Source organism: Bos grunniens, chromosome 3, assembly GCF_055505025.1.
Source record: "Bos grunniens cultivar Pamir isolate PY7600 chromosome 3, Bosgru_T2T1.0, whole genome shotgun sequence".
Classification (NCBI taxonomy): Eukaryota; Metazoa; Chordata; class Mammalia; order Artiodactyla; family Bovidae; genus Bos; species Bos grunniens.
In genome coordinates, this window is record NC_141167.1 from 113,460,955 (window position 1) to 113,486,153 (window position 25,199).

Consider the following 25,199-nt stretch of genomic DNA (forward strand, 5'->3'; position numbering starts at 1 on the left):
TAGCCATGCTAGGTGAGGGCAGCCTGGCAGCGGCATTAAACAGGGAGTGGATAGCTTCACTTTGGTACCGGAGACTAGAGATTGGCAGCCATCTTGCTTTGGGGCAAGCTGGCAACGCACGTTTTTCTTCTCTACGGCTTTAGGGCGGTAGTAAGGCCTGTGAGAGGTTGCACTCTCTAGTGTGGAAACGTTGGTGGGACCCGAGCTGGCTGGTGTCGACCTCAAGATCCACTGACAGACTGCGACTGGCAGCCATGACGCAGAAGGGCGGAATGTTACGAGGGTCCGATTGCCCTACGAACTTGGGGGAAGGTTCACGGTCTGGGTTTGACCTTTGCCCTGAGCTTCCTGATAACCCGGACGTTCCGTAAACTTAGGTCCGGAACAGAAATCACTGGTCTGTTGCCCTCTCGGATTTCACTCTTTGAGCATTTGCTTTTTGAGCACTCGCTTCCTGAAGGAAGTGTCACCTGAGCTGAATCCTGGACTGTTGGGAATTGGGGGGTGGGAGACTGGGTACCTTCTGGAGCTGCCAGCAGTATGGTATGGCTAAAGAGGGGTAAATAGATGAGTTCTGTGAGGTTGGGAGGGGCTAGTTTACGCAAGGCCACGTAAATTATTTTCCTAAGGATAATGAATAGGTTTTGAAGAGTCTTAGCTGAGGTGTAAACAAATACATTTGCATTTTAAAAGATCAGGGGTAGCAATGGGTAGAATGAATTGGAGGGGGCGAAGTTAGACCCAAGAACGGTTAGGACGCTCTTATCCCGAAGAGAGATCACAGTGGTCTGGCCTGTAAAAGGGTGTGTACCGATGGTGGCGGGGGAGGGTGGGAATGATCCGAAATGGATATGAGGCCGAGGGAGGAATCCAAGGTTTTTCTCGGTGTTCTGGCTTAGGCACCTAGGGACTAATGATGCCATTTTCATTATTTGAGGTCGGGGAAGGTGGGGGAGAGAATGAGTTTTAAGTGCCTGTGGGATATCCGTTAGACAATGGAATGTTACATAATGTGGGTTGGGAGTCCAAAAGGAAAGTTTAGTGTGTGTTGTTGAAACCATGGAAGTGGATAAGATGGCCTAGAAAGAGGAATACCTGCATTTAAGAGATGAGGTGAGGAAAGAGGGAAAAAGAGGACACCGAGAAGGGACAAGTAGAAAGAAGAAACCAGAAATATCAAGGAAATTGGTCAGTATTAAAGCAGAAAAAAAAAAAAAAATCGCGTTAAGATGTGGACTACAATGTGTCCGTTGGATTTTGCAACAAGTAAGTCATTTAGTAACTTTGGAGAAAGCTGTTTCAAAAATATGGTGGGGTAGAAACAACGAGGTAAATTGAGTTACTAGAAAGGCACAATGTATAAAGACAATTTTCATCACAATGTTAATGGTAAAAAGGGGATAGCAGCAGGGGATAGCATATGGGAGAATTTCACAGAAAAGGAAGGAATTTTAGATAACTGTGGGACAGCCAGATAGAATTGTCCAAATGACAGTTGAATGTACGAATCTAAAACATGGGAGAAAGTTATATTAAGTTGGAAAAAAAAAAAGCAAGTGCAAAAGAATACACGCATATTTATACAAGTATTAAAAAATGAGTTATGAAATGGGCTTGGGAGGGATGAAACATACTTTTTATTTTAGATTCATTTTTACTGTTTGAATTTGTTTTACTGTGTACATAACATACATTACTTTTATAGAAAGCTGCTTTTTAAAAACTCCAATGATGTATAGGCCAGAAATTCTGAATCATGGACATTAGAGTGGTTGTTGAAGCCATAGATTTGAATACGCTCCCCCAGAGAGCAGCAGAGGGCTATGCAGAGGCCTTGGTGAAGTCTAGCACTGAAGCCGTAAGTAGAAGAGCCCTTGGAGAATCTTTGGAAAGGAACAGCCAGTGAGGAAGAAAAAACCCTGGTTCCTAGTTGTCACAGAATTAGAAGGAAGAGAGTGTGTCAAGAGGAGAAGTTGTCGAAAGCGTCAGCTATCCCCAGAAAGGCAGCTAACAGGGAAAGTTAAAAGCTATCTCCAAACTCAGGTTTCCAGGAAACTTGGCATAAAGGTAAAATCCATATCTTGAACCTTCACTAGATATTATTGAAATTCAACGTCTGTGCTATTCCATCATTATATGTCACAGCTGACAACCCCAGTCTTTCAATGCGTCTTCAAATAAACACCAGCCAATTCTTGCACCATGAATGTTTTCACATCAAGAATGCTTCCTCTCCCATTCTTTATTAAAGCCCTTAGGCTGCCATCAAGAAAAACTTGTGTTGCCAGAAATGGTAAAGTTAAGGAATTGAAAGTAGGAGTATAGGTTGAGAAGACCAAGAACTAACTACTGATCAAGTGGATTTTCCTAAAACCACCCAGATAGGAGGGCTTCCCAGGTGGCACTAGTGGTAAAGAACCTGCCTGCCAATGCAGGAGACCTAAGAGACACAAGTTAGAAACCTGGGTCAGAAGATCCTCTGGAGGAGGGCATGGCAACCCACTCCAGTATTCTTGCCTGGAGAATCTCAGGGACAGAGGAGTCTGGCTGGCTACAGCCCATAGGGTCTCAAAGAGTCGGACGACTTAAGTGACTTAGCACATACATACACATACCCAGTTTGGCACAGAGGGATTATTTAATAGGCACAGGAGTTTTCAGTAAGCAGGAGGGATAAAGGACAGTAGAGCCAAATGGTATAAGCTTCAGAGAAGGAGTTTTTACAAGAGGATGAGAGCATGATCATCTGAAAGTAGCGGTGAACTAAGGAGAAGCATGGTCCCCTGCCCCCGTTTCCTGCAGGATTGGGAAGAATAAACAGTCTCTACTTTACAAGGTTGAAAGGAAGAGATATCCATTAGAAAAAGCCAAAACTGTCTCTCCCCTCTTCACCACCACCCCATACTGGAACTCTTCCCTTGTGAACAGCCTGCACTCCATCCTCATTTTCTTAAGATTACTCTTTTTCCTAGAGTAAGAGTCATCAGGGCAGAGGTTGCTACCTGTAATGTATGATATGGGGATGTGCCCCCACCCACATAAGCTCATAAAAGAGACAGACAGGCACTACTTACAATTGAATCGTATTCTCTCCCTATCCATATTAGGAAGTGGTTTGATGCCTAGCAATCTTGACATCATGGTGGGAATTCCTTTCCAGGAGCCCATCTCTCTTCCAAACTTAAGCCAACCCCATTTAGAGGATTAGAGAAGAGAGGCCTTCTCTACTGCTGTGGTGTCTTATCTGCTCAGTGCAGCCTCTGGGGAGATGACCTATCACCCTCTTCACTCACAATGGAAAGATAAAGAAAAGGACTGGAATTTTTCTTCATTAGGCCTGCAAAGTAATCCCTCTTCCTGTATAGGACTATACCTAATCCTTTTCCCTAGGGCCAAACCTTAACTAAATTTTACAGATTCCAGACATTGAGACAATCGCCTGGCCAGCTGTTCCTAAATTAGTCCATTCATGACTGCATTCATGACTGTAGGAATGTTTACTTTTGGGGGTGGGAGCTGGAAATACACTCTTAAAACATGAAGACTTGGGAATTCCCTGGTGTTCTAGTGGTTAGGACTCCACACTTCCACTGCAGGGGGCACAGTTTCAATCCTTGGTCAGGGAACTTAATATCCCACATACTGCACTGCATGGCCCAAAACAAACAAAAAAAAACACACATGAATCCTCAGGACTTTCCTGGTGGTCTAGTGGCTAAGATCATAATGCCCTTAACAGAAGAGAGCTAAGTAGATTTCCGGAGGTGAAATGGAATAAATGCTAACCAAACCAAGGAGACTGGCACTTATGCCCAGCACTGAGAAAGAAATATTTCAAACAGTAAGATTTTTTTTTGTTCAGTCGCTCAGTGATATCAGTCTTTGCGACCCCATGGACTGCAGCACACCAGGCCTCCCTGTCCATCACCAACTCCCGGAATTTACTCACTCAGGTCCACTGAGTCTGTGATGTCATCCAACCATCTCATCATCTATCATCCCCTTCTCATCCCACCTTCAATCTTTCCCAGCATCAGGGTCTTTTCAAATGAGTCAGTTCTTCGCATCAGGTGGCCAATGTACTGGAGTTTCAGCTTCAGCATCAGTCCTTCCAATGAACACTCAGGACTGATTTCCTTTAGGATGCACTTTTGTTGTTGCTGTTAGTTGTAGCTAAACAGTTGTTTCCCTTTTGCTTGAACTGTATGTCATCTCTACAGTTAAAGCAAAAACTTCATCTCTTGTCTAATGTTCTTTTCCCACCCTCTCCTTACTTCAACTAAAAACTCAAAAAAACTCTCTGAGAAGATTGAGAACCCTATATAGGACTCTGTTGTTCCTCCTCCTTTCATGTCCCTTTCTTTATATTCATCCCTGTCTCTTCCTTGGAGCCTCAACTGAGAGAACATCCCTCCAGCTTTCAGGCAGGCCCCCAGGGCTGGGGGAGCCTGGTGGGCTGCCATCTCTGGGGTTGCACAGAGTCAGACACGACTAAAGCAACTTAGCAGCAGCAGCAGCCTCCAACTGGACCCTGGTTTCCATTCTTTTCTACTTCTCAATACACTCTGTTCCCACAATTATCTCTTCTTCCTTTCGAATCTTTAAACAAACATCCTTCAGCTACCTTTCACATGATCCCATTTCCAGTATGCCCTGCACTTAATTCATTGTAATTTTCAGTGATTAGAAAAGCCTTTTTTTCTGTGCTTAAAAAAAAAAAAAAAATCTATTTGTAACTTGCATTTATTGGCCCTGTCTTTTTTCCTCTGGATCAACACATCAGAGCTAAATGTCAGCCCTTCAGAGACCTACTATCATCTCCCTACTAAAGCATTTTTTTCAAAGTCCAATGTTACTACCACTTAAAATTATAGTAGATCTCTCATCTTTCTTAATCTGAATGCTCTATTGAGATTGCTTGTCTCAGTCTATGCTGTTCCCATTTCTGCCAGATTAAAATCTCTTTTTGAGCCAGACATTTCCTTAAATAATTCTATACCCTGTTAGTAACCCATTGTCACAAGTATACTCTTGACGCTTCCAGGCCCACTCTGATCCCTATGTCATTGCCTGGGCTTTACTCTTGAACTTTATCCTACAGTGACTTGCTGACCCGACAATCCTCTCTAGTTCTTGGTTCCCCATTAACTCTAAGCTGCTCCAATTACTCATTTTCATCTTCACCTAAAGCATCATGTTAGCTAATTTCAGTTGTACTTCTAGTTCGGTCGCTCAGTCGTGTCCAGCTCTTTGTGACCCAGTGGACTACAGCATGGCAGGTTTCCCTGTCCATCACCAGCTCCCAGAGCTTGTGCAAACTCATGTCCATCAACTTGGTGATGCCATTCAACCATCTCATCCTCTGTCATCTCCTCTCCACCTGCCTTCAGTCTTTCCCAGCATCAAGGTCTTTTCCAATGAGTCAGTTCTTCACATCAGGTGGCCAAGGTATTGGAGTTTCAGTTTCAGCTTCAGCATCAGTCCTTCCAGTGAGTATTCAGGACTTATTTCATTTAGGATTGACTGGTTTGATCTCCTTAGAGTCCAAGGAACCCCCAAGAGTCTTCTCGAACACACAGTTCATAAGCATCAATTTTTCAGTGCTCAGCTTTCTTTATAGTCCAACTCTTACATCCATACATGACTACTGGAAAAACCATACATTTGATTAGACAGACCTTTGTTGGCAAAGTAATGTCTCTGCTTTTTAATATGCTGTCTAGGTTGATCATAGCTTTTCCTCCAAGGAGAAGAAAAGGTTAGTTTCTAACCTAGCTGTAAGCCTTTAGCTAGAATCCCAGTGTCTCCTGGCTCCTGAATAGGAGAGTAGAGGCCACAGTCAGCTACTGAATCCTAAGGATTTGCTGTCTAACATTCTCCTTAACTTGTTTCCTTCATTTGCCACCTCTGACCTTCACTAACAAGACTTTGGGTAACTCCATTAACTTCCCTGAGCTTGTTTTCTCATCTGTAAAAGGAGCATATATATAAAATAACATTCATGTCATAGGTCATTGTTTTAAAGATTATATTAAATAATATATATGAGCTGTCAACACAGGGCCTCGCTCATTGTAAACATCAGATAAATGTTACCTAATATTTATATGTAACAGTTTTCACCAGTTTTCAGAAATTCGGGAGGTTCTTTGTTAATGCTCTCTGCTGCTCCCACGGGAATGACTTTTTCCAAGTCATTGGTTATCCTACAGGCAGGCCATGACAAAAAAACAGCCCTGTCCTACCAAACCCTCCAGCTAATTAGATATTTAATTCTCTTTAGTTGTTGTTCGGAGAAGATGATGGCAAACCACTCCAGTACTCTTGCCTGGAAAATCCCATGGATGGAGGAGCCTGGTAGGCTGCGGTCCGTGGGGTCGCTAAGAGTCAGACATGACTGAGCGACTTCACTTTTCACTTTCATGCATTGGAGAAGGAAATGGCAACCCACTCCAGTGTTCTTGCCTGGAGAATCCCAGGGACAGGGGAGCCTGGTGGGCTGCCATTTATGGGATCGCACAGAGTCGGACACAACTGAAGTGACTTAGCAGCAGCAGCAGCAGCAGTTGTCCAGTCAAATAAAAGTATTTCTGTATTCTAGCAAATTCACTATCTTTTTCAAAGAACATATCAGGAAACTGTTAGTTTTTTTTTCTGAAATCAAGATATGGTGTCTCTGTGATGTTCCCCTAGTCTGCTAGTCTAGTAACACTGACAAGGAAAGTCATCCAGTCATTTACTTAATATATATACATTAAGCATTTACTAATGTCAAGTGCTGTTATAGGCATATAGGGTAGGATACAGAGTGGTGAACAAACAGACATGGTCCATGTCTTCATGGAGTTTATTGTTTACATGGGTGGACTGCCTAAGGAAAGAAAATAGCAAATATACCCTTTTAAATTGAGATAGGTGCTATGAAGGAAAAGAACAGACTGCTGTGACAGAAAAGGAATGATCAGGGAAAGCTCTCTTTGAGGAGGTAACACAGAAGCTGAGACCCAAAGAGCCCAAAGGAGCCAGTCTGCTTGCAGAAGACTATCCTAGAATGAGAGGATATGTGCTAGAGGCCCAAAGGCAAGGAAGAGCCACACCCTGGGCGACTGAATCACACCATGGTGAACCACTGCTGGCATTTCTTCTCTCGTTTATAAAATAATCTTTAATAACTGTTCTATGATTGTAAAATAATCAATAATCTTAATTCTTCAGTTTCCAGAATTCACCATCTAGAATTTCCCTCTTTGAAAATGTGGACATTTGCGATATGTGGTGCACTGGAGAAGGGAATGGCAAACCACTTCAGTATTCTTGCCTTGAGAACCCCATGAACAGTATGAAAAGGCAAAATGATAGGATACTGAAAGAGAAACTCCCCAGGTCAGTAGGTGCCCAATATGCTACTGGAGATCAGTGGAGAAATAACTCCAGAAAGAATGAAGGGATGAAGCCAAAGCAAAAACAATACCCAGATGTGGATGTGACTGGTGATAGAAGCAAGGTCCGATGCTATAAAGAGCAATATTGCATAGGAACCTGGAATGTCAGGTCCATGAATCAAGGCAAATTGGAAGTGGTCAAACAAGAGATGGCAAGAGTGAATGTCGACATTCTAGGAATCAGTGAACTGAAATGGACTGGAATGGGTGAATTTAACTCAGATGACCATTGTATCTACTACTGCGGGCAGGAATCCTTCAGAAGAAATGGAGTGGCCATCATGGTCAACAAAAGAGTCCGAAATGCAGTACTTGGATGCAATCTCAAAAACGACAGAATGATCTCTGTTCGTTTCCAAGGCAAACCATTCAATATCACAGTAATCCAAGTCTATGCCCCAACCAGTAACGTTGAAGAAGCTGACGTTGAACAGTTGTATGAAGACCTACAAGACCTTTTAGAACTAACACCCAAAAAAGATGTCCTTTTCATTATAGTGGACTGGAACGCAAAAGTAGGAAGTCAAGAAACACCTGGGGTAACAGGCAAATTTGGCCTTGGAATACGGAATGAAGCAGGGCAAAGACTAATAGAGTTTTGCCAAGAAAATGCACTGGTCATAACAAACACCCTCTTCCAACAACACAAGAGAAGACTCTATACATGGACATCACCAGATGGTCAACACCGTAATCAGATTGGTTATATTCTTTGCAGCCAAAGATGGAGAAGCTCTATACAGTCAGCAAAAACAAGACCAGGAGCTGACTGTGGCTCAGACCATGAACTCCTTATTGCCAAATTCAGACTTAAATTGAAGAAAGTAAGGAAAACCACTAGACCATTCAGGTATGACCTAAATCAAATCCCTTATGATTATACAGTGGAAGTGAGAAATAGATTTAAGGGCCTAGATCTGATAGATAGAGTGCCTGATGAGCTATGGAATGAGGTTCGTGACATTGTACAGGAGACAGGGGTCAAGACCATCCCCATGGAAAAGAAATGCAAAAAGCAAAATGGCTGTCTGGGGAGGCCTTACAAATAGCTGTGAAAAGAAGAAAAGCGAAAAGCAAAGGAGAAAAGGAAAGATATAAACATCTGAATGCAGAGTCCCAAAGAATAGCAAGAAGAGATAAGAAAGCCTTCTTCAGCAATCAATGCAAAGAAATAGAGGAAAACAACAAAATGGGAAAGACTAGGGATCTCTTCAATAAAATCAGAGATACCAAAGGAACATTTCATGCAAAGATGAGCTCGATAAAGGACAGAAATGGTATGGACCTAACAGAAGCAGAAGATATTAAGAAGAGATGGCAAGAATACAGAGAAGAAGTGTACAAAAAAGATCTTCACGACCCAGATAATCACGATGGTGTGATCACTGACCTAGAGCCAGACATCCTGGAATGTGAAGTCAAGTGGGCCTTAGAAAGCATCACTACGAGCAAAGCTAGTGGAGGTGATGGAATTCCAGTTGAGCTATTCCAAGTCCTGAAAGATGATGCTGTGAAAGTGCTGCATTCACTATGCCAGCACATTTGGAAAACTCAGCAGTGGCCACAGGACTGGAAAAGGTCAGTTTTCATTCCAATCCCAAAGAAAGGCAATGCCAAAGAATGCTCAAACTACTGCACAATTGCACTCATCTCACACGCTAGTAAAGTAATGCTCAAAATTCTCCAAGCCAGGCTTCAGCAATAGGTGAACCGTGAACTTCCTGATGTTCAAGCTGGTTTTAGAAAAGGCAGAGGAACCAGAGATCAAATTGCCAACATCCGCTGGATCATGGAAAAAGCAAGAGAGTTCCAGAAAAACATCTATTTCTGCTTTATTGACTATGCCAAAGCCTTTGACTGTGTGGATCACAATAAACTGGAAAATTCTGAAAGAGATGGGAATACCAGACCACCTGATCTGCCTCTTGAGAAATTTGTATGCAGGTCAGGAAGCAACAGTTAGAACTGGGCATGGAACAACAGACTGGTTCCAAATAGGAAAAGGAGTATGTCAAGGCTGTATATTGTCACCCTGTTTATTTAACTTATATGCAGAGTACATCATGAGAAATGCTGGACTGGAAGAACCACAAGCTGGGATCAAGATTGCCGGGAGAAATATCAATAACCTCAGATATGCAGATGACACCACCCTTATGGCAGAAAGTGAAGCGGAACTAAAAAGCCTCTTGATGAAGGTGAAAGTGGAGAGTGAAAAAGTTGGCTTAAAGCTCAACATTCAGAAAACGAAGATCATGGCATCCGGTCCCCTCACTTCATGGGAAATAGATGGGGAAACAGTGGAAACAGTGTCAGACTTTACTTTTCTGGGCTCCAAAATCACTGCAGATGGTGACTGCAGCCATGAAATTAAAAGACGCTTACTCCTTGGAAGGAAAGTTATGACCAACCTAGATAGCATATTCAAAAGCAGAGACATTACTTTGCCAACAAAGGTCCGTCTAGTCAAGGCTATGGTTTTTCCTGTGGTCATGTATGGATGTGGTCATGTATGGATGGACTGTGAAGAAGGCTGAGCGCTAAAGAATTGATGCTTTTCAACTGTGGTGTTGGAGAAGACTCTTGAGAGTCCCTTGGACTGCAAGGAGATCCAACCAGTCCATTCCATCCTGAAGGAGATCAGCCCTGGGATTTCTTTGGAAGGAATGATGCTAAAGCTGAAACTTCAGTACTTTGGCCACCTCATGCGAAGAGGTGACTCATTGGAAAAGACTCTGATGTTGGGAGGGATTGGGGGCAGGAGGAGAAGGGGACGACAGAGGATGAGATAGCTGGATGGCATCACTGACTCAATGGACGTGAGTCTCAGTGAAGTCCGGGAATTGGTGATGGACAGGGAGGCCTGGAGTGCTGCAATTCATGGGGTCGCAAAGAGTTGGACACGACTGAACGACTGATCTGATCTGATCTGCATTCTTCAGACCACCTTTGCGGAAAACAATTTCACTTACAAAATATTTCTGATTTCTAGAATACCATGCGTCCAGGCCCTGAACTCATTTAAAATGCTGAGAATCCTGTTATCATTTTAGCTAATCATCAGTGAAATTATAACTAACAAAAAGAATTTTCCTAACTCATTTTACCTCATTTCTTCATGTTTTCTCCCAAGCTAGCTACTTATAAACATTTTTATATAGCCAAAATAATAATGTAATTATCAGTATTGCAGATGATAGCTTATTATATATATATAATCGTGAAAATCAACTTTAAAATTACTACAAGTAATAGAATTTAGTAAACTGATTGGAAGAGGAACTATTATGCAGAAATAAATATCCTTTATATAAACAATAAACAAAACATATAATTTAAGAAAGACCCAATTGCAACAAATCAGATAAAATGCCTAGGAATAACCAAAAAGAATGAGCAGGATCTGCATAAATGAAATTTTCTTTCCCCCACACTTCAAGGCTTGCAGGATCTTAGTTCCCCAACCAGGAGTTGAACCTGTGCCCTTGGCAATGAAAGTGCCGAGTCCTTACAACTGTACTGCCAGGAAATTCCTAGTATGAATGAAATTTTAGAATGCTACCCACATAAAAGAAAACTGGGTCAAATGGAAAGTAACATCATGTTCTTGGAGAGAGAGAATATGTAATGATGTCAATTTCCCAATGTTATCTATAAATTTAACATCTAGATAAAAATGTCAGCAAGATTTTTAAACAAATTAATTTTAACTCACATGGAAAAATAAGGAAAAAATGAAAGGGACATTCTGAAAAAGATAAGTAATGACTAAAAGTTAACCCAAATATTAACATGTATTGTAAAGCTGCAATAATTAGAACAGTGGGTTAATGCCCTGTGAATAAGCCAACTGAGGAAAACAAGTGGAAGACCCAAATACATAAGAAAATTTTGCATTGATAAATGTGTCACTTTAGAGCATTGGAAATATTATACATACCCTTTAAAATTAATTCCACATGCATTAATAGCAAATCGTAGTTAACATAAGATACTAGAAACTAAAACATGATATGACACAGAAAAGGTTGAAGGTAAAAGAATGGGAAAAGATATATTGTGGAAAAATAAACCAAAAGGAAATTATATAACAGATGTAATAGGCTTGAAAGCAAAAGCATTACTAGAAATAAACAAGAACACTTCACTTGAGTAAGTCTAATATATCTGGATTTAAGCATTACTTTACTAGCGTGTGAGATGAGTGCAATTGTGCAGTAGTTTGAGCATTCTTTGGCATTGCCTTTCTTTGGGATTGGAATGAAAACTGACCTTTTCCAGTCCTGTGGCCACTGCTGAGTTTTCCAAATGTGCTGGCATAGTGAGTGCAGCACTTTCACAGCATCATCTTTCAGGACTTGGAATAGCTCAACTGGAATTCCATCACCTCCACTAGCTTTGCTCGTAGTGATGCTTTCTAAGGCCCACTTGACTTCACATTCCAGGATGTCTGGCTCTAGGTCAGTGATCACACCATCGTGATTATCTGGGTCGTGAAGATCTTTTTTGTACACTTCTTCTCTGTATTCTTGCCATCTCTTCTTAATATCTTCTGCTTCTGTTAGGTCCATACCATTTCTGTCCTTTATCGAGCTCATCTTTGCATGAAATGTTCCTTTGGTATCTCTGATTTTATTGAAGAGATCCCTAGTCTTTCCCATTTTGTTGTTTTCCTCTATTTCTTTGCATTGATTGCTGAAGAAGGCTTTCTTATCTCTTCTTGCTATTCTTTGGGACTCTGCATTCAGATGTTTATATCTTTCCTTTTCTCCTTTGCTTTTCGCTTTTCTTCTTTTCACAGCTATTTGTAAGGCCTCCCCAGACAGCCATTTTGCTTTTTGCATTTCTTTTCCATGGGGATGGTCTTGACCCCTGTCTCCTGTACAATGTCACGAACCTCATTCCATAGCTCATCAGGCACTCTATCTATCAGATCTAGGCCCTTAAATCTATTTCTCACTTCCACTGTATAATCATAAGGGATTTGATTTAGGTCATACCTGAATGGTCTAGTGGTTTTCCTTACTTTCTTCAATTTAAGTCTGAATTTGGCAATAAGGAGTTCATGGTCTGAGCCACAGTCAGCTCCTGGTCTTGTTTTTGCTGACTGTATAGAGCTTCTCCATCTTTGGCTGCAAAGAATATAACCAATCTGATTACGGTGTTGACCATCTGGTGATGTCCATGTATAGAGTCTTCTCTTGTGTTGTTGGAAGAGGGTGTTTGTTATGACCAGTGCATTTTCTTGGCAAAACTCTATTAGTCTTTGCCCTGCTTCATTCCGTATTCCAAGGCCAAATTTGCCTGTTACCCCAGGTGTTTCTTGACTTCCTACTTTTGCGTTCCAGTCCACTATAATGAAAAGGACATCTTTTTTGGGTGTTAGTTCTAAAAGGTCTTGTAGGTCTTCATACAACTGTTCAACGTCAGCTTCTTCAACGTTACTGGTTGGGGCATAGACTTGGATTACTGTGATATTGAATGGTTTGCCTTGGAAATAAATAGAGGTCATTCTGTCGTTTTTGAAATTGCATCCAAGTACTGCATTTCGGTCTCTTTTGTTGACCGTGATGACTACTCCATTTCTTCTGAAGGATTCCTGCCCGCAGTAGTAGATATAATGGTCATCTGAGTTAAATTCACCCATTCCAGTCCATTTCAGTTCACTGATTCCTAGAATGTCGACATTCACTCTTGCCATCTCTTGTTTGACCACTTCCAATTTGCCTTGATTCATGGACCTGACATTCCAGAAAAGGCAGAGGAAACAGAGATCAAATTGCCAACATCCGCTGGATCATGGAAAAAGCAAGAGAGTTCCAGAAAAACATCTATTTCTGCTTTATTGACTATGCCAAAGCCTTTGACTGTGTGGATCACAATAAACTGGAAAATTCTGAAAGAGATGGGAATACCAGACCACCTGATCTGCCTCTTGAGAAATTTGTATGCAGGTCAGGAAGCAACAGTTAGAACTGGACATGGAACAACAGACTGGTTCCAAATAGGAAAAGGAGTATGTCAAGGCTGTATATTGTCACCCTGTTTATTTAACTTATATGCAGAGTACATCATGAGAAACGCTGGACTGGAAGAACCACAAGCTGGGATCAAGATTGCCGGGAGAAATATCAATAACCTCAGATATGCAGATGACACCACCCTTATGGCAGAAAGTGAAGCGGAACTAAAAAGCCTCTTGATGAAGGTGAAAGTGGAGAGTGAAAAAGTTGGCTTAAAGCTCAACATTCAGAAAACGAAGATCATGGCATCCGGTCCCCTCACTTCATGGGAAATAGATGGGGAAACAGTGGAAACAGTGTCAGACTTTACTTTTCTGGGCTCCAAAATCACTGCAGATGGTGACTGCAGCCATGAAATTAAAAGACGCTTACTCCTTGGAAGGAAAGTTATGACCAACCTAGATAGCATATTCAAAAGCAGAGACATTACTTTGCCAACAAAGGTCCGTCTAGTCAAGGCTATGGTTTTTCCTGTGGTCATTTATGGATGTGAGAGTTGGAATATGAAGAAGGCTGAGTGCCGAAGAATTGATGCTTTTGAACTGTGGTGTTGGAAAAGACTCTTGAGAGTCCCTTGGACTGCAAGGAGATCCAACCAGTCCATTCTAAAGGAGATCAGCCCTGGGATTTCTTTGGAAGGAATGATGCTAAAGCTAAAACTCCAGTACTTTGGCCACCTCACGTGAAGAGTTGACTCATTGGAAAAGACTCTGATTCTGGGAGGGATTGGGGGCAGGAGGAGAAGGGGAGGACAGAGGATGAGATGGCTGGATGGCATCACTGACTTGATGAACGTGAGTCTTAGTGAACTCTGGGAGTTGGTGATGGACAGGGAGGCCTGGCGTGCTGCGTTTCATGGGGTCGCAGAGTCGGAGATGACTGAGCGACTCATGTGATCTGATCTGAATATACCTGGAAGTTTTAAAGTTGCATTTAAGTATGAAGTTAACTTGAAAATATATAGAGTGACAGAGCTACAAGGAAAAAATACACGAATTCACTATCATAACAGATTTAACACACTGCTCTTACTCACTGATAGAGCAAACCTCTTTCAGAACCAATAAAAACTTAAATAACATGAGTAGCAAATTTAACTCAACAGTATAAATATATATATACAGCCACTATACTCCAGAACTGCAAATTACAGATTTTTTTCAAGCACACTTGGGACATTTTGAAAATTGACCATATAGTGTATGCTCAGTCATATCCAACTCTTTGCAACCTCATGGAAAACTCCTCTGTCTATGGAATTATCCCAGTCAGAATACTGGAATGGGTTGCCATTTTCTCTTCCAGGGGATCTTTTGAACCCAGGGATGAAGCCCACATCTCCTGAGGCTCCTGCATTGGCTGGTGGATTCTTCACCACCACTGAGTCACCTGGGAAGCCCTACCCTATACTGCCATAAGGCAAATCTCAACAAATTTCAAAGTTCTGAAGTGACACAAAGTATGTTTCTTGACTTGCAGTTAAGATACAGATCAGTAACAAAAAAGTAACTAGAAGTTATGCAATACAGTACTTCTAAGTAACCTCCCCCCAAAAAATCACAGTTGGAGTTAGAAAATAACTTGAACTGAATGATAATAAAAATATTACATACAAAATGTGGATGTGACTAAAGCTATGCTTATAGGGAAATGTATAGTCTTAAATGAACATATTAGGAAAAAAGAAAAACTGAAAGTTCAAGAGCTTTGCATCCATCTTAAGTACCTATATAACAGTAAATTAAAACCAAACAAAGAAAAATGTGTGCATAGAGATGTCTGGAAGGATGTGTACTTAAAATGATAGCAGGCTTTTTTTTAATATGGGGTAGAATTTTGAATTTATTTTTCTGTATTGTTTAAATAAGCTAGAACAAACAAAGCCATTTTCATTTTAAGAGAAATAGTACTAGAGGAAAACATGGGATAATTTTTAAAAAGTAATATAGACTGTTGTGGTGACTCAATACCAGAAATTTTAAGCAAAAAAAGACTGTGGGGAAAAAAAATTTCTACATGGTTAGAAATACTATGAACAAAAACTAAGATAAACTGAGGAAAATATTTATAATTCATCACAAATGACTAATCTCTTTAATATATATTTTTTAAAAACTCATAAAATCAGTAAGAAAAAACAAATGACAATTTAAAAGGAGCAAAGCATATAAGAATTTATAGAAAATGAAATGCAAATGAATCCTAAACCTATGAAAAAAATATTCAACCTTACTCAGAATGAGAAATAGACTCTAAAATTGTCTTGAGATTCGACTTCAGTCATGAAATTGGCAAAAAGAACTCTGTTGTTAACACTGATTTTTTTTTTTTTTAAGGAGGGGAAACTTGTCATTTCATATATTGCTAGTAGTGATACAAATTGGTTTAATTTTTATAGAGGACAATTTTTAACAAATTGCCTTTTATAGAGGCAATATTTAACAAATTTTAAAAAGCACAAATCTTTTGAGGCCACAGTACTATATCTAGGTATTTATTACATGTGTACAAAGTGATGAGTAGACAAAGCTATGAACTGCAGTACTGTTTGTAATAAATAGCAAAAGACAGTTTAAATATACCTCCGGAGGGTCTTGCTGAAGAAATTATGGTAGATTCATACAGTGGGATGTATCTACAAAAGAAGAAAGAGTCGGGGTGGGAAGAATGAGGTAGTTTAATTATGTATTAATATAGAACAGCCTCCAAGATATTTACTCAATGAAAAAAGAGCAGAAATTTGAACAGTATGCTATGACTTATATACAGAGTTTTCAAAGAAGGTATATGTGTGTACATGTGTAAGTGCACAGAGTATATCTGGAAGGATATACAGAGAGCTAGTTCGAGAGGAGAGCCCTGGGGAAGAGGACTAAGTAGCCAAGGAATGGGATTAGAGGGAGACTCACATTCACATTACATTACATTACAGGCTTACGTTGCACTCTATAGCATTTTCTACCTTTTGAATTTTGAGCAGGTGCATGTATTTGTAAGTATTTTGAAGCTACATCTGTGTATAATTTTGTTTTGTGATTTTATGCTTATTTTATAAATGTTTCTATATAGCATATTGCACATAATTAAGTCCTGCTAGGCGCTTTCTTCCGTCTTCTCTTATAAACAACGATCTGGATATCTGCTGTCCTTAATATACTACTTTATTCCTTCATGACTTCCTGACTTCCAGAATGCTCTTCTTTCTGCCTAGAATGTCACATTTACCCTGTTCTCTCCTTTTCTGCATATTCAATATGCTCATCCTAAGGGATCCAGTTCAAGTACTATCAGCCTTACCTGATTCTCTCAGGCATATGTACTTGGACTGTACTGGTACATGTCCAGAATAGAGATTTATTTTATGGTAATTGACTACTTATTAATTTCTCCTCCCCAAAGAATATGTATTTTCATCTTTATTAACCAAATCCTCTGACACCCCCAACCCTTGCCAAGATCTTGCTTTGAACTCAAAGTCCATAGTTCTATAATCTCTAGGGGTGACATTAACACCTCAGAGTCCTGTGCACACTTCAGCCCATTCCAGGGAGGGGGCTGGTTGTCCCATTTATGTTTCTGCAGCTCTATTGTTTGTTTCTGCAGTCTCTCTTTGTGTTTTGATAACTGTCTGCCCTTTAAGGGTGATGAATAGCCCTCTAATACGAACTCTGACCCCTCAGATCACTGCTACTAATTTCACATTGGCCCAGAAACGGTAGAAAGCTGGTTGTGGATGTGATCTCTAGAGCCAAACTGTGCTTGGGACTGAATGCCAATTCTACCATTTAGCGGCTGTGTGATATAGGGGTTTCTTTCATTGAGCCCAACTTCAGTTTCTTCAAATGTAAATGAAGCTAATGAAGTAACTATTAAGATTGTTGCCAGAACTAAAGGATCCAATTTTTTTTTTAATGTTTAGGACAGTTCCTAGCACATTGTAAGCATTGTATAAATTTTTTTTTTTTAAATCATTCTCTCCACCAAGTTCTCTTCAGTGTTATAAGAATTCTTTGCTGAAGTCTCCAGAATAATTAAAGGCAATAACAAAAGGAAAAAAGTTTTCCGAACTGGTTACCCATCTATCAGATCAGATCAGATCAGATCAGTCGCTCAGTCGTGTCCGACTCTTTGCGACCCCATGAATCGCAGCACGCCAGGCCTCCCTGTCCATCACCAACTCCCAGAGTTCACCATGACTCATGTCTATCGAGTCAGTGATGCCATCCAGCCATCTCATCCTCTGTCCTCCCCTTCTCCTCCTGCCCCCAATCCCTCCCAGCATCAGAGTCTTTTCCAATGAGTCAACTCTTAACATGAGGTGGCCAAAGTACTGGAGTTTCGGCTTTAGCATCATTCCTTCCAAAGAAATCCCAGGGCTGATTTCCTTCAGAATGGACTGGTTGGATCTCCTTGCAGTCCAAGGGACTCTCAAGAGTCTTCTCCAACACCACAGTTCAAAAGCATCAATTCTTCGGCGCTCAGCCTTCTTCACAGTCCAACTCTCACATCCATATATGACCACAGAAAAAACCATAGCCTTGACTAGACAAACCTTTGTTGGCAAAGTAATGTCTCTGCTTTTGAATATGATATCTATACTGATCCTGTATATGGTGGTACCCTCTCCTCACCATTCTGAGCTATATTCTCTGAGAATATTAGAGTCCAGACTAACCCCTTTAAAATCAGAATGAGGAAAAATTTAAATTCCTCCCCTAGTCCAAAGTTTATTTCCCTAATACAATATTTCTCCTTTTGTCCCTAGGGCTACTTTTCTCCATGATGACTGACAATGGGATTTTCAACTACTTTCAGGGGCACCCTCGTGTACCCAACAGTACTATCCATCAAAACCATGGTCTGATGTCAGTACACTTCCCAGAATTGAAGTTTCCAGTCATTTCTGTCCAATTCCTTTTTATAGCTGTTTTAGGACAATTTCCTTCAGGGCAAGTACTCTGCCTGCCTTATGCACTACTGTATTTCCAATGCCTGAATGTAGTAAGAACTCCATAAATGCACAAATAAATAAAAATAAGTAAAATAAAAATGAAAAGCTCGTATATATAGTTAAAATTGCCCTATAAACACTACTATCCTTTCATAGGTGAGGACATGCAGCTCACAGAGATAAAGTAATTCATCAAAGTCTGGCCCTCCCCTACTTTACTGAGGAATAATTGACAAATATATATTTTTAAAATCGTGGCTTGATATACATCTGCATGTATCTATCATATATATGTGGTGAATACATCTGCATGTGTGAGCACATATACGAATGATTACCAAAATCAATATCCATATCCATCACTTCACATAGTCAACACATGTGTGGTTAAGAACGTTTAAGACTGGACTTCCCTGGTGGTACAGTGGATAAGAATCTGCCTGCAATGCATGGGTTCAATCCCTGGTGTGGGAAGATTCCACATGCCATGGAGCAACTAAAATCCACGTGCCACAACTACTGAGCTCACATACTATGATTTCTGAAGCCACTGCACCTAGAGCCTGTGCTCCACAAGAGAAGCCACCACAGTGAGAAGCCCATGCACCACAACAGAAAGTAGCTCTTGCTCACCCACACACCACAACTAGAGAAAGCCCATCTATAGTCACCATGTGGTGGTGGTAGTGGCAGTCTAGTCACTAAGTTGTGTCCAACTCTTGTGACCCTGTGGACTGTAGCCACCAGGCTCCTCTATCCATGGGATTTCCCAGGCAAGAATACTGGAGTGGGTTGCTATTTCCTTCTCCAGGGGATCTTCCTGACCCAGGGATTAAACCTGAGTCTCCTGCATTGCAGGTGGATTTACTGCTGAGCCAGCTGTACATTAAATCCTCAGAATGTATTCTTTTTATAACACTGTGCACCCAATTTGACCTACATTTCCCTATTTCTCCTCCTCCTCCAAATTCTTATGACAATCAAATTGCACGCCTCATTCCAAATCTCTGCTTTCCACCACACCACAAAGCCCACACTCAAAATGGAATAAATCTTTATTTCTCTAGGAGAGAAAACTCTAGTGAGATACTACAAAGCTTTGCCTTAGCCTTATCCAATATCCAATATTTTAAAGAAACATATTGCATGCTAATAAAAGAAAAAAATTACATCATCATCTCAGTGAATAAAGAAAAAGCATTCAGGGAGGGGGGAACACTCCCATTCATGATAAAAACCTTCAGCACTAGGAAGAGAAGGGAACTTCCTTAACCTGATAAAGGGCACCCATGAGAAGCCTATAGAGAATAGCATACTTAAAAAAGAAAGACAGTGCTTTCCTCCCTGAAATCAGAACAAGAAAAGGGTGTCTGCTCTCAGCATTGTACTGGAGGTTTCAGCCATAAGAAATTAAATTTGTAGATAAACTATAGAATTTCATGATTAATAGGATTTGATCCAAAATTACAGCTAAAGGTTGCAGTGATTAACGCTGCAAACAAGACATGTAAGTTAAGGCCAAAAATAATGTGCTTCTGTTTAAAAACCAACTGGAAGATACAAAATTCTGAAAAAGGATTACTGGGTACCTACTGTGTGCCATGCACTGGAGATAAGAGACATGATTCCCTCCTAGATTCGTTAATTTCATACCCAAAAATGACTAGGCTAGAGGAAGGCAAGTTTTCTAGCGGCCTTTCAACAATTTTGGCATTTATTAAGAATTCTCTAATTCAATTGTGTTAACTCTTTCGGCCTGAGACTGTATATACTTTGATTCTCCATGGTTTCCAATAAGTTTCAGAAGTTTAATACCTTCCTAATGGATGACTTTTGATGCTTTTGAACTGTGGTGTTGGAGAGGACTCTTGGGAATCCCTTGGTCTGCAAGGAGATCAAACCAGTCCATCCTAAAGGAAATCAGTCCTGAATATTCATTGGAAGGACTGATGCTGAAGCTGAAACTCCAATACTTTGGCCACCTGATGCGAAAAACTGACTCAATTGAAAAGACCCTGATGCTGGGAATGATCGAAAGCGGGAGGAGAAGGGGACAACAGAGGATGAGATAGTTGGATGGCATCATCAACTTAATGGACATGAGTTTGAGTAAGCTCCAGGAGTTGGTGATGGACAGGGAGGCCTGGCATGCTCCCGTCCACGGGGTCGCAGAGTCGGACACGACTAAGCGACAGAAATGAACTGAACTGAATGGAAGACTACAGTGGCTCCCTGCTACCTCAGCCTAACTACAAGGAAGTTAAGGAAGTTTAATCAAAGCTGAAACAGGTGACTCGCGCATTTTAGGATGACAGGAACCAGAAGAGCGCCTAAAACTGCCTGAATTCTAACAATTCTGCAAGTGTCCAGAAGGGTTTTCTGAGATTACGTCTCTGAGCATGAGCGGAAGTCACCCTTTGAGCAATCTGCAGTTAAATGATAGGTGCCATATTCAGGACAGAGTCATCCGTTTCCATTCTTTCCTCCTCGTTGCGCCCACAAGCAGGTGATCCGGTGACAAATTTGTCTTCGTTACTAGAAAATAAAGATCGTATTCAGCGAAGTTTTAAGGCAGCCACTCCCCATCTTCCCATAGTAAAGATGGAGGCGCCCTGAATGTAAACTACAGGTAATACCACTTCCGTATTTCTCTTCTGCCCTGGTCTAAGATGGCGGACGAGGCCACCCGGCGTGTCGTGTCTGAGATCCCGGTGCTGAAGACCAACGCCGGACCTCGAGATCGGGAGTTGTGGGTGCAGAGACTCAAGGAGGAATATCAGTCTCTTATACGGGTTAGTTGTGCTTCTACTGTCAACCGTGTCGTAAAAGGTTTGCGGGCAATCAGGTGTCCATCGGAATAGGCTCCGTGTGGAATCCACTTCCGGTTTTAAAGTTTAACTTAAAAATTCAAAGATACTGGATGACTTCGGGGCTGGGGGACTTAAGGAGCCGCGGTGGGCAGGAGGCAGAAGATACTCAAGCTAGGAACTACAGTGGGGCCAGATTTTCTTCCTGAAAGCAGCAGTTATTTTAGGGATACGCGGCCCAGGAAAATGACGTGTCTTTCTGGCTCCAGGTGATTGCTCTCCTGGATGTAGGGGAGGTGGTCTTAAGGATTTCTTAGAGCCCTAAGTCCGGGCCTGAGTCCCTCCGCTCTTTCACTTGTCCTAAGGTAGGAATACATATTAGAGCGAAAAATTAAAGTAGGTATTAGTTGCAGAGAGATGAGGAGCTCAGCTCAGTTAGGAATGAACCGTTTTCTCAGCTAATCTCCGTTCTGTGGAAAAAATTTGACTTCTTGCGGTGGTCTCTGTCTGTTTCAAAGGTTTCCTGGTGCATGTATTCACTAAAAAATAAATGTAAAAAATAATGTACATCTGGTACCTAGGAAGGGTATCCAAAGCCGAATAAAGTGGAGCCTACCGATAGACAGAAACATATTATTATAATACATAAGGTGGAGAAAGAAGGAGAAGGAATCTGAGAAATTGCTAGGATGTTTTGAAGCAGGAGGTGAGATACCTAAATCTAGCCTGGGTTTGGTCTGGGAAGGCTTTTAGAAGAGGCAATGCTTGAGCTGAGACTGAAAGAGTAAACATAAGTTAGCCTTATAAAAAACGAGCATAAGAGAAGAACATTCAAGGCAAAAGGAACAGCATGAGCAAAGTTATGGAAGCTAGAAACACATGACCTATATGAAGAAACACAAGTAGTTCAGAGTTGTTAGAGCATCAGGGTGTGTCAGGGAGTGGTAGATAAGACAATAAATAGATTGGAGCACTTGAATTCTATCTTGGAGGCCTTGGGATACCTTTAAAGAATGTTAAGCAGAGGATGTTAACATGATGAGATTTGGGTTTAAATCAATCACTGGCAGAAGAGAGGAAAACAGAATTGGCAGGGCTAAGGCTGAAGTTTGGAGGCTGTCATTAATCCAGGCAAAAGAAAAGTGATAATATAAATTCAGCAGTTATGGTAAAGAGAGGAGAGGTAGACTTGAAGAATATTCAGAAGGTAAAATCAGCAGGATATCATAAAAGATTGGTTTGTAAAGGGGAAGGAGACTTAAGGATGATTTCCAGATTTTTAGCGTGGGTGACTGCACGCTAATACTGCCAATGGAGATTGGTGCTGTGAAGAAACAAGTCTGAAGGACTAGGGGGAAACTGGCACTGCCAAGTTTGAATTGCACCTGTGGAATGAAGGTAGAAGTTTCAATATACATTTGGATGTAGACTTTGAAGCTCTGGGAAAAGCTCTAGTTTAAAGATAAAGATTTAGAAGTCATCAGCATATGAGTGCTAGTCAACATCAGGACAAAATGAAGTCTTGGGAAGGAATATGCCATAAAATGAGTTGTCGCTGAGATTGTCAGAAGTGAGAAGAAAAGCCAGGCAACATCATAAAGTTTTTTGTGCCTGTTAAATTGAGTAGAACCCAAGCGTTCTATTCTCTCTTCTGCACAAGTGCCCTACTTACCAATATGGCTTTGACTTCAACTTATGTCAGAAAAGTTGGGTAAAGAGAGTAAACATACTAAGTTGGGTAAACATACTAATCACACTTCTTTTGAGGGAAGGCGTACTGCCCTTGGCTCCAATTCCCCCCTCAAAAACCTCATTTTCTGCTTTTAGTATGTGGAGAACAACAAGAATGCGGACAATGACTGGTTCCGACTGGAGTCCAACAAGGAAGGGACTCGGTAGGCAGACCCTCTCGGGAGTTGTGGCGGTGGGGATCTTACCTAGCTTAAGCATTCCGGTGTCCCAGAACCCACTCTCAGGCCTTTCCTGCCCCCTTCTAGTCTTCACTCCCACAACTCCAGAGTTCCCAATTCCCAACCTATGGGTCTCCCAGGCTGGTCACCTAAGCCAAAAAGATGTCGTATGAGTATTAGAAGAATGGGAAAATTGGACTGAGGTTTGGTTTCTGTTATAGGTGGTTTGGAAAATGCTGGTACATCCATGACCTCCTCAAATATGAGTTTGACATCGAGTTTGACGTGAGTATAATGGAGTGGTAGTTAATGGAGGTTAGTTGAGGATGATGGATTAGGTGATTGTTAACAAGCTAACCTTTCTTGGAGGGACCAAAGAAAACTTTTTAAATGGGAGGGAAAATCTTAATGACGTTTGAAACAAGCACAGGTTTTAATTACTCATCTCCATGTCCAGAACCCTGCTATGTAACTGCTGCTTGGGGGAGTTTGCAGCACCTTTTAATTTCAACCAAGAAATGTGTATATCTGATTAGATTAGTTCCTTTCTATTCTGCTTCTGTCATATTAAAGCCTTGTAATTCTTCCAGATTCCTATCACATATCCCACTACTGCTCCAGAAATTGCAGTACCTGAACTAGATGGAAAAACAGCAAAGATGTACAGGTAGGACTTAACAGGAGATGGGAAAAGGTCAAAGAAGGCCTTGGTGAAGAACTCTCCAAGGCAGAAATTTCCCCAGAGTCTGCCGGCCTAGAGAAATTCTACATCTCCCTCTGCCAAGCCTGGGCAAAGCACTTAGATGACCTCGTTCTCAGTTCTGATCCCCAGTAGTCTTCCTGTGCTCTCAAGAATCTGCTTTGCTTTGTGGTGTACCTTGCATGTCAACACCTTCTGATCTTGTTCCTCTCATAGGGGTGGCAAAATATGCCTGACTGATCACTTTAAGCCTTTGTGGGCCAGGAATGTGCCTAAGTTTGGACTAGCTCATCTCATGGCTCTAGGGGTAAGTTTGGAGTATCTGGTGTATAAGAGGGGAAGGGGTTTGGTCCTGAGTGATATAAGAACAGTGAGAGTAAACCTGGAATAACAGTGTTTTCCTTTGGGTCTGTTCTCCCAGACTATCTCTAGGAAGGAGCTTCTGGTGGAATACAAGGCATTGACTGGCTGGTAGTAATCTCACAGGGTCTCCCTTGTATTGCAGCTGGGTCCATGGCTGGCAGTGGAAATCCCCGATCTGATTCAGAAGGGAGTGATTCAGCATAAAGAGAAATGCAGCCAATGAAGGATCAAGCCACTGAGGCAGGACAGAGGGACCTTTGATAGGCTACTGTTCCTGTTTTCCTGTGCATCATTCTTCTTACTCATCTAACTGCTTCCCTTCATACCTCTTCACCCATAATTGTTACTAAGTAGCTGCAGCAGACACTGCTGAAAAAAACAGCACTGCTGCTGAATTTCTTAAGTTGGGCTACACAGGAAGAGGAAAGACTACGGCCTTGAAAAACCAAGAGGCAATTTATATCCCTTCCCTAGGTGGAGCACTGCGAGGTCTAGAGGGATGGGGGGGACCAAAAGTGGGTACATAGTCTTTCTGGTTTCTGGAGATAACTCATCAATAAAAGCTGCTTTCTCTGGTGGCTTGCGGCTCTCATTGGTGGCTGTAATCGTGGGTGAGTAGCCTAAGGGTCAGCAGGCTACCACCCAAGGCACATGTACGACCATCCTAGTTCAGGGGGGAGGGGGAAATGGAGGAAGCTCTGGTCTGGACCAGAATGAAAGGAAATCCTGACTGCTGTCCCTGCTGCTGAAGTCTGCTCATGTGCTTGAGCAGGGAGCCTCCTGCTTCGGCCTGCAAGATGACTGAGGACTGGTTTTGAAGGGTCAGTATTCCCTACCCTCCGAGGAGCTTCCCATCCCTATGTGGATACTTCTCTGTTCTGTGGGCTGGACCCTACGTTCGCATCCCTGCTCCCTGGGAAGGTCTGTGCTGCAAGCCGGGGGGCCATACAACGATTGTCAGGTTTATATCCTTTAGGGCCACAAGATGGGGCGATGGGACTCT

At 41.6% G+C, this 25,199-nt stretch overlaps 1 protein-coding gene across 6 annotated transcripts; it reads left to right on the forward strand.

Moving 5' to 3' along the window:
* Nucleotides 1-376: 376 nt before the first annotated feature.
* UFC1 (ubiquitin-fold modifier conjugating enzyme 1) lies at nucleotides 377-24,774 on the forward strand. Of its 6 annotated transcripts, none has more exons than XM_086393722.1 (7): nucleotides 377-543; nucleotides 21,086-21,208; nucleotides 23,051-23,118; nucleotides 23,355-23,418; nucleotides 23,724-23,800; nucleotides 24,050-24,140; nucleotides 24,339-24,774. In XM_086393722.1, exons 1-7 carry the CDS (start codon nucleotides 541-543, stop codon nucleotides 24,417-24,419), a joined length of 507 nt encoding a protein of 168 aa, XP_086249848.1. In that variant the 5' UTR covers nucleotides 377-540; the 3' UTR covers nucleotides 24,420-24,774. The 6 variants fall into 6 exon arrangements, with proteins under 6 accessions (XP_086249848.1, XP_086249849.1, XP_086249847.1 ...); XM_086393723.1 differs by having other exon boundaries at nucleotides 512-543; nucleotides 24,255-24,774; XM_086393721.1 differs by lacking the exon at nucleotides 377-543 and adding an exon at nucleotides 20,578-20,705.
* The last annotated feature ends 425 nt before the right edge of the window (nucleotides 24,775-25,199 follow it).

Bases quoted from the DNA above. Each gene is read 5' to 3' on its own strand.
- UFC1 (XM_086393722.1), top strand. The intron at 23,119-23,354 runs GTAGGCAGACCC...TTTCTGTTATAG, and splicing joins TCCAACAAGGAAGGGACTCG to GTGGTTTGGAAAATGCTGGT. The intron at 23,801-24,049 runs GTAGGACTTAAC...TTCCTCTCATAG, and splicing joins AAAACAGCAAAGATGTACAG to GGGTGGCAAAATATGCCTGA.